The sequence below is a fragment of the Solanum stenotomum genome, chromosome 10 (genome assembly GCF_019186545.1).
Source record: "Solanum stenotomum isolate F172 chromosome 10, ASM1918654v1, whole genome shotgun sequence".
In the NCBI taxonomy this organism is placed as follows: domain Eukaryota; kingdom Viridiplantae; phylum Streptophyta; class Magnoliopsida; order Solanales; family Solanaceae; genus Solanum; species Solanum stenotomum.
The window spans coordinates 52,659,489-52,669,078 of record NC_064291.1 but is presented as its reverse complement, the minus strand read 5'-3'; the positions used below and the strand labels follow the sequence as shown (position 1 = coordinate 52,669,078).

General features: G+C 30.1%; 2 protein-coding genes across 2 annotated transcripts in view; one reads left to right on the top strand and one right to left on the bottom strand.

Annotated features, from left to right (window-relative positions):
- Positions 1-3,350: 3,350 nt before the first annotated feature.
- On the bottom strand, positions 3,351-6,581 carry LOC125841517 (BURP domain-containing protein 17-like). The gene is made up of 3 exons (XM_049520670.1): positions 6,458-6,581; positions 6,241-6,352; positions 3,351-4,431 (listed from the first exon to the last, which is right to left on the bottom strand). The coding sequence occupies exons 1-3, from the start codon at positions 6,497-6,499 to the stop codon at positions 3,602-3,604; spliced, it is 984 nt and encodes a 327-aa protein (XP_049376627.1). The 5' UTR covers positions 6,500-6,581; the 3' UTR covers positions 3,351-3,601.
- Positions 6,582-9,198: 2,617 nt separating this feature from the next.
- LOC125843159 (uncharacterized) overlaps positions 9,199-9,590 on the top strand; it is a 1,179-nt gene continuing 787 nt past the window's right edge. The window contains exon 1 of the mRNA XM_049522380.1: positions 9,199-9,207. Coding sequence (XP_049378337.1) covers positions 9,199-9,207 — 9 coding nt within the window. The remainder of the gene's footprint in view (positions 9,208-9,590) is intronic.

Here is a 9,590-nt window from a genome sequence, read left to right as displayed (position 1 = left end):
AAAAAAAACAAATAAGTATATATCTTGATTTAAAATAAGCGAAGTCCCAAAACTAGTAAGGGCACTCATGCCTCCTCAATCCTATCGCCAAAGTTTGACTTTACTAAATTAATAAATAAGGTTCGTGGGCAAGACCCCTATTAATAGAACCTGCAGTAAACTAAGTGAATCACAATAATTAGAACATCAACTAAATCATGTTGTCTATAGTCAAGTACCATGCTGTCTATGTTGGTTAGCCATCTTTCCAAACCAACGTTACTAAAGAGAAAGTTGCCCAAGTCTTCAATGATTTAACTCGTTTGATATAGATTAATTTAGAAGTACTTTTTGAAATCTTTTTTGGCAAATTTTTTGTTTGGTCATAAAATTTATTTAGTTTTTGGGAGATTTTGAAAACCAAATCCTGGAATATGTTAAAAATCTATTTTTGGGCCAAAAAGTAGTTGTTGATTTCTTTTCAAATTTTGAAGTTACCCTTTTTATATTTTATACAAAAGCTCGTGATCCAAACTAATTCCTTATCAACCCTTTTTGGTCATTTGATATGAAATACATGGTAGTCGTGAAGTGGAAAGATTATATTAATTAAAGAATAGATAGTTATCATCATTGTTATTATTGTTTTTTTTTTGGTACTAATTGATCTTCAACTAATTGTAATGGCTGGTAACTATGCTATTAGTAGTTTTAAGTCAAATATCGTGTTATGATTTTAGGATAATGTATTATTTAGTTCATTATAAAAATGATAGTTTTGTACCAAACTTATGGTTAGAAGACATGTTTCTTATTTTTCAAAAATATTTGAGAATTGAGAATATATATAGTAAAATGCTAGCTTAAATTATGACAAATCCACCTTTCAACGAAAAGTTAATTTAACTTTGAGGGTTTCACACACTCATTTTTAAAGGTAACATTATATAACACTTTTGTTACAGTAATGTATGTTGTATATACATCGTATAACAGTGTGAAACAAGTGTACAATACATTATACATTGTGATAATATAATGTTGTGAGAGTTTTGATGGTGCTTGAAGATGGATATAAACAGAAATATATAAGGATATACATGGATATACACTATGGTATATATGAATGTATATTGTATCATCCATTTTACATATGTGTATAACTAGTAAGATGAATATGAATGAAGATTCAACAGAGTGTGTGTGACAAAGTGGCTGATTTAGAAATCCAAAAAGATGAGATACACACATTGTGCTACTAGTGTATCCTACTTATATAAGTTTTAGGTAAATTTTATGAGGCAACGCTGAGTTTTGAGTCCAGCCCTAGTTCATGTATTGGGTTATCAAGTTGTAATCTCGCTATCCGCTTTCGAAAAAACAGGGGCAGAGCTAGAAGTAAAGGATATTTTTTTGTAATAAACTAAAGAATTGTGTTATATAAACTGGAATATATCATTGACTTTAATTAATGATTAATGTAGCAGACCTAGTATAATGACATGCTAAGCAGCCAAATTTTGAGAGCCTAATAAATAATTAGCTTTATGGACTACCTAATAGATTTGATTGAGAATGGGACAATAGTGAATAATGTTAATGTCAATCCATTTATGGAGACAGAGAGAGAATTCAACTACCATAGATAAATGTACTTTTAACTTTTAAGATAAATTTATCTCTAATTAAAAATGGAGGATAATTATATTGGACCCATTGATGAATGTAGGAAAAAGTAGGAATTCGAATTGTTTTCAAACGGTGCAACTCTTTGGAGTGCGAATTTGTTAATTAATAGGGGAGTATTACAACCTTTTTATTTTGGAATCCTCAACATGTTCGATTTAGAAGGCATTAAGGGGATTAATCCCAGGTCATTTGTGTGGATGACCACCCACCAAATTAAGTAAGTCATCCCGAAGAACGAGTATCATAACCTTCACATTAAAGAAATAGTTCCTCTTAATATTGCTCAATTCTCAATTATATTTGATCTAATAAACATGGATAACTTAGTAAACAATATATATATATATATATATATTTGACCAACTTTTAAATCAATCCAAACATTCTCGTAGTAATGTTAGATGAGACAATTAATATAACTCTTGAGTTCGAGTTTCTATTGATGACTAATGTTTTACAAATATTCCAAATATTTATTATAATTTTTTCCGCCAATTATAAGTACCGAAAGATTCCAAATACTTATTAATTGAGACGAAAAATAGGAAGAGAATGATACAGAAGAAGTTATAAATGTGAAACATATATTATTTATTAATTGTATAGTAAAGTATGATTATACAACAAGACCAAAGTATAACAAGCACAACATACTTTGTATTTTCAATATTGTTATGAACTTCTTATTTTTTTCAAGTGAACTGAACTATCGTTTAGTTTGGTAAGGGAGCTTATAGTTAGTTGCTTTTGTACTGTTTAGATGATTCTACGAGAAATTTCGTGTATGGAAAATGTTGTTTCTCTCCTTGGTAAGGGATCAATAGCAAACTAAATGTATGCCTGTCTGGATCATAAGTCCTAGTTTATCTCAGGTTTGTCAATTGGAGGATTTTCTGGGGGATGGTGTGGNTATTGTTATGAACTTCTTATTTTTTTCAAGTGAACTGAACTATCGTTTAGTTTGGTAAGGGAGCTTATAGTTAGTTGCTTTTGTACTGTTTAGATGATTCTACGAGAAATTTCGTGTATGGAAAATGTTGTTTCTCTTCTTGGTAAGGGATCAATAGCAAACTAAATATATGCCTGTCTGGATCATAACTTCTTCTTGAAGTTTGTGCTTATAGTAGTTCCTACGGTTGTGTTCCAGTCCCATTGCATGTGAAACTGAAGATTGGGAGCACATGAGGATTGTTGGAACCTTTCCAGGCCAGTGAATGATAGGTTTTTAAGTGTGGACATTTGTTGACAAAGTTTAAAACTATTAGTTGCTTGATGCTGTTTGAACATTATCAACAGCTGTTATTTTCAGGTAACCTGAAGCTTCTCGGGTGTCTTATTGTTAATGCATTCTATACATCTTTGTGGCATTTTAATTCTGACTATTAGCTTTATTTCGGTGAAGCAGTTTCCTCTCAAGCAAGACCTTTATCTAACAGACCAAGCAAATGATGTTCACATGGGATGCAGCTATATAACTTCATGTGAATTAGCTGGTCATCAAAGTTGTAATGTGCTCTTTGTTGGCAGTCATAATCTCGATTGCTTGTATTGTAACCCCGAACTGAGACAACTGATCACTTATTCTTTTCTGTTTCAAACCACACCAATTCACTCTACAGTGTCCCTTGATTCTGTGTTGATGAATATTGCAAGAAACACTCTAAATATATTTGAAAACAAGATGTCATAATCTCCATTACCACATATATTCATCAACCATATTTGAAACACAAACCAAACATTTTCATCCACACATGCAAACAGCGTGCATCATGAACTGTGATTAACACAGTTAAACAGTACTTGCAACAGGGCATGCATTATTACACAAAACATTGCAATAAACAGTATTTACATCAGGTTGATACATTATTAGACAAAGCGTTGTGACTATTGCAACAAAGGAGCAGGTAATGACCGAACTTTCTCTATGTTATTTGTTTTCAGCTAGTGCGTTTTGAGAAGGAAACAGGGCAATTTGATCGTCCAAAGTGAAATGGCAAATAGGCTTGTCTCCAGGCTTAACGTTGAGCAACTGAAAAGGCAATGCCTTAGGGTTCATGGATGCAGTATCCTCATGGCAGACTGATACTGCATTAACTTTTGTTCCATCAGCACCCACCATAGACACCATAAATGTCCTAGAGCTTCCTACATCATGGCAAAAGTGTAATGCATATGGGTAAGCTACTTTGTGACATACAACACCTTTGCCATTTGCTTTCTCTTCCACTTTTTCGATGGTATATGTTTGCACCTCTGGAGTTTCCTTCTCTACTTCAGTGGAAATTGCTATAATATTGTTTGTTCCCAGGTGAGATAAGGTGAAATCAACCATAGATTCCAAAGAAGTGGCACAATGTTTTACCTCTCCGTTACCCGCAGGCTCTTCACACATTTTGATTGTTTTCTTGATGTCTTTAGCACGTTCTGAGTCCTTATCAACAGAGAAGTGATTAAGAATTTCCTCAATTTTGTCCGATGAGAAAGCGATGGAATCTACAACTTTGCGTGGCAAAATGGGTGCTGGATTGTAGTTTTTGAGAGACTGAAGATTCATTTTTTTCCCTTGATGTAAATCTGTTTCAAAGAAGTATGGCGTCATTGGGTGATTGTCATTAAGATCTTTCTTAGCAGCATCATTGTACCATGATGAAAACACTCCCCATGGTTGGCGTACTTTGTGAAGCTCGTTCTCGGGGGCAGCTTGATACCATGATGAAAACACTCCCCATGGTTGGCGTACTTTGTGAAGCTCATTCTCTGCCAACAAAAGCATTCGAAAACAAAAGACCTTGGTATTAATTAGATCTTTTTTTTCCTTATGAAACAACATAATAGGCAAGCAATATGCCTTCAAATGGTGCGTATTTTTAACAAACGATTGAAAAACTCTTGGATTTATTTACTTTTCAATTAGGTGCTTCATCTTCCCTCTATTTTACTGCAATCGATACGTCCCTTTCATACTACCTCTACTTTTTGTACTTTTGATTTTTAATGAATCGGAAGAACATGAGAAAATTTTCAAAATTTTGTTTTTATTTTTTTTGTTTGTATGTGAAAAGATAAGAGGTGTCAATGGTTCGGTTCAACTAGTTATTTTAAAGTTTATACCATTCTTTTGATTGGTCTATTTTTATAACCAAAGTTGGACTTTCAATACCATTCAATCATCCCGATTTTTCTTTAGTATCAGTATGATTAAGTTAATTTTTTATATATATTTTTATATGTCATTAAAATTCACAACTAAAAGTTCGAGCATGAAATCATTGGTACTTGCATAGAACTTTGGTAAAAATTCGCTAAATTTCTATAGAGATTTATTCCACTATTCTACAATGTTAAAAATAAATTAAGTAAATAAGAGAAATTTAAATCATATAATCAAGTGGAAATCTATTAATCAAGATGAGACTCAGAGAGAAATCTAAATCATACGATAGGGTAAATTTATTAAATACAACCCGATATATATTTTTAAATTTATTTTTATAAAGTTTAAACATATCCTAATTATTTGGTAGAATATGGATTTATTTGGTAGATTATGCACGCGACCAAAATGCATACCTCATTTAACAACAAATACTACAAGAAAAAAAATGAGTTTAACTATGAACTTTTTTTTTTTTTTCTTATCCTCCCTCCCTAGGAGCTCCCACCCCTTTTGCTCCCTTGGTGACTCGAACTCGCAACTTTCGGATAGGAAGTGAAGGGTGCTTACCATCCGAGCAACTCCCGCTCGTTATTTAACTATGAACTTCATTATTCATCCATTGTCAAAATTTCCGGAGCTAAGAACTCTTTTTAATAACTCGTTATTAATCTGTCGCTAAATAGAATTAGCTATCATTTTCACTAGTTGGCTTTCTGTCAATAATTCATGTTTGTTTAGTAATAAAATAACTTAATATATAAAAGAGAAAAGGATAAAAAATGCCCTGTGAAAGGAACAAAATGTCATCCGTTTATAGTTTGGCTCAAAAATTTTGTTGCCGTCAATACTTTGGTTAAATAATGTCTTGCAGTCAATATTTTGGTCCAGAAATGCCTCTATAGTTACTAAATGGGTCAAAAATACCATTTTCCGAATACATATATATTTTTTTTCTTTTTAAACACATCTCCGTCCTAATTAAAATATTATTGAAGAACCATGTTCTTGTTTTCTTTCTTTTAAAATCACTTTAACAAAGAAAAATTTAAGAATTTTTTTTTTTCTTAATCTCATTTTATCAATTAAAATAGAATACCTTCATGTACCCTTTTGACAAATAATATATGTCATATATATAAGATCATAGTATATCCATCATTAATTTATATTTATATAACGATAAAAAATAATTATAATAAAATAAGAAATATTTTCATTTTTTATTTTATTTTCTGAATTGAAGTAAGATAGACATTTGCTAATTTAAAAAAATATTATTAGAAAAAATGTGTTAAATAGAAAATAAACAATATATTTATTTGAAAAATAGTTGAGAGACATTTTAAGCCCTTCTCTATTTAATATAATATAAATAGTAAAATCGTTTTTCTCTGTTTAATGAATCTTACCAGAAATGTGTAGTGCATCTTTGATAGGTGTGGGCATGGGAGTATTGGGCAATTTGACTCTCCAATACACCTCAGGAGATAAATTTGCTGCATGACTTACCACAAAAATTACCTAAACACAACAACAACAATTAATTAATTAATTGTTCATATATAATCTACTTATTTTTTTTTTTCAATTGAAGATTAAAAATAAATTAAATATTATTTTACTCACAGAAAAAAGTGTGAAGAAATAATATTGGTGATGCAACTCCATTGTAAATGTATTTGCACACAATATAATGTTTGGCAATGGGATATGATTGTTAGGAAATTGCTACCCAATTTATAGGGGTTAACAAGGGCCTTTATGGAAATATGTAATAAATATTAAATTATATAGTTATCTTATCTTAGAATTAAATAATTTGAGATATGTACACAGTACACACTCTCCCCCTCATGCTGATTTATTCTCTGTAACTAATGGTGACAAATGGACAGATTGAGTCAAATTTACACAAATGAAAATGAGTCAATATAAAATAGTTAATAATTTAAATCGTTCATATTTTATATGGGTAAGAATAAGTTGGGTAACAAATATATTGGATAAAAGAAACATTGATTCATATTTATTCATATTTCCATAAGTAAACAATATTTTATTTTAGAATTTAATATTAAGGAAATACTTTAATCTTCTTTTGGATGAGAAATGTTGAAATTATCTTATTTAGTTTTATTATAAATAAAAGTCATAATAAAGTTCTTTTTTTTAACTGGGACAATAGTGAATAATGTTAATGTCAATCCATTTATGGAGACAGAAAGAATTCAACTACCAAAAATAAATGTATTTTTAAATTTTAAGACAAGTTTATCTCTAATTAAAAATGGAGGATAAATCACTTAGGAAAATCGGAAAAGAAATTATATTGGACCCATTAATGAATGTAAAATTAAGCTGCAAAAAGTAGGAATTCGAATTGTTTTCAAACGGTGCAACTCTTTGGAATGAGAACTTGTTAATTAATATAGGGGAGTGTTACACCCTTTTCTTTTCTTTTTTGAATCTCCGACATGCTCAACTCAGAAGGTATTAAGAGGTGATCGATCCCAGGTTATTTATATGGATGACCACCTTTCAAATCAACTAATCCATCCGGAAGAACAAGTGTTATAACCTTAACATTAAAGAAATTGTTCCTCTTAATATTGCTCAATTCATGGATCTAATAAACATGAATAACTTAGTAAACAATATCTTATATTACTCCCTCCGTTTCTATTTACATGTCACCATTTTAAATTTCACGCCCCTTAAGAAACTAGGTAAATTTATCATTTTATCCTTATTTAGTGATCTCTTGAAGCCAAGTTTTCAATAAATGAACATAAATTAATTTATTTTGATTAATTAAATTGACCAATGAACATGAATGAATCATTTGGTTTTCCTATATTTGTCAAATTCATACTTTCAAAACTAACAACTCTCAAGGATAAAATATGAAAAATAATGTTATTTATGTATTGATTTTATGAAGTGACAAATATTAATTAAGGAACATCTATTTGTCGTTTCGATGACATGTAAATAGAAATAGCGGGAATAGTGAATAATGAAGCCTACATATATTACATATATTATGAAAAATGTATATTTATCATGAAGAAATTTTCTACAAGGCTTTTAATTTAGTTGTTAGCACTCACATCAACCTTTTCTTAGCAGACTTATTAATTAAAGAACCATTAAGGAGTTGGTCCATGACCTTCAAATTTTCTACAAGGCTTTTAATTTAGTGGTTTGCAACTTTTTCTTCGTTTTTTTCCACTCAATATTAGGTATGTGTATTAAAATTTGATTAAACTTAAATTTGCCGCGGAAGAGTTCGATTTAATAAATGCAACTTTGTATTTAGTAGAACTTGAACTGAATATATTTTATTAAGGATGAATGAGTACAAATAGACAAACTACAAGCAAATAAAGTTTCAAAATATGCAAGCTTGCTAGAGGCTATGAAATAAATTATAAGTATTCCAAAACAAAGAAAATCAAATTGTCCCCATTTGTGTTTATAAAGTTGTTAAATGAGACAATTCATATAACTCAAAGATGGTTAAGAATTAAGATTCTGAATTCGAGTTTCTACGATTTTTTTTTTTTTTTGCCAAGTAGTTATTTCGATCGAAAGATTTAAGATATTTATTAACTTGAGACGAAAAATAGAAGAGAGTGAGACACAAGAAGTTATAAATGTGAAACATATTATTTATTTGTATATTAAAGTATGATATACAACAAGACAAAAGTATAACAAGCACAACATACTTTGTATTATTACATAATACATAAAATTAACAACCCAAATATTTAGAAGACAATTAAACATATGTCATCTAATAATATTTCTAGTTCTTAGGGACTCAAACAATGTGATCTAGTGGAAGGAAATGACAAACAGGGACAGATCCAGGTGTAACCTTAAGAACTTTGAAAGCCAAATGTTTTGGGTTCCATTGTGGTGTGTCTTTGTGACAAACAGCTACAGCCTTAACTTTTGTTCCATCAGCACCAACTAAAGATACCATGTAAGACTGTGTTGTTTCTGTTTTGTGACAATAGAATACTGCATAGGCATAGTTTTGTTTGTGACAAACTACTGATTTGTCATTATTGTTTCCCATTTTTTTGGCTCCTAGGATTGTGTATTTTTCCACTTGTGTGTTTTCATTTTGTGTCTCTGTTGATAATGGTTGCACTTTGTTTCCTAACTTTGATGTGGTGAAATCAACCATGGATTCTAATGAAGTTGCACAATACTTCTCTTCTCCTTTAATACCTGCATAAAATATTTTAAACTCCGTGTCAAGTCACAACATTAAAATTGTTTTTTTACTTTATACAGAAGCCCGTGATTCAAACTAATTCCTTATCAACCCTTTTAGGTCATTTGATATGAAATACATGGTAGCCGTAAAGTGGAAAGATTATATTAATTAAAGAATAGATAGTTATCATCATTGTTATTATTATTATTTTCGTACTAATTGTAATGGCTAGTAATTATGCCATTAGTAGTTTTTAGTCCAATATCGTGTTATGATTTTGGGATAATGTATTGTCTAGTTCATTATAAAAATGATAATTTTGTACCAAACTTATGGTTAAAAGACACGTTTCTTATTTTTCAAAAAAAAAGGAAAGTGAATATGTTTTCAAAACTATGATCAAATACATTTTGAAACTTCAATACCAACTTCACCCAAATCTGATTTCTCAAAAATATTTGAGAATTGAGAATATATATAGTAAAATGCTAGCTTAAAATATGACAAATCCACCTTTCAATGAAAAGT

Coding starts and splice junctions, on each gene's coding strand:
- LOC125841517 (XM_049520670.1), bottom strand. CDS start 6,499: ATGGAGTTGCATCACCAATATTATTTCTTCACACTTTTTTCT. Junction 6,353..6,457: donor ATTTCTTCACACTTTTTTCT/GTGAGTAAAATA, acceptor TGTTGTGTTTAG/GTAATTTTTGTGGTAAGTCA. Junction 4,432..6,240: donor AGATGCACTACACATTTCTG/GTAAGATTCATT, acceptor TTTTGTTGGCAG/AGAATGAGCTTCACAAAGTA.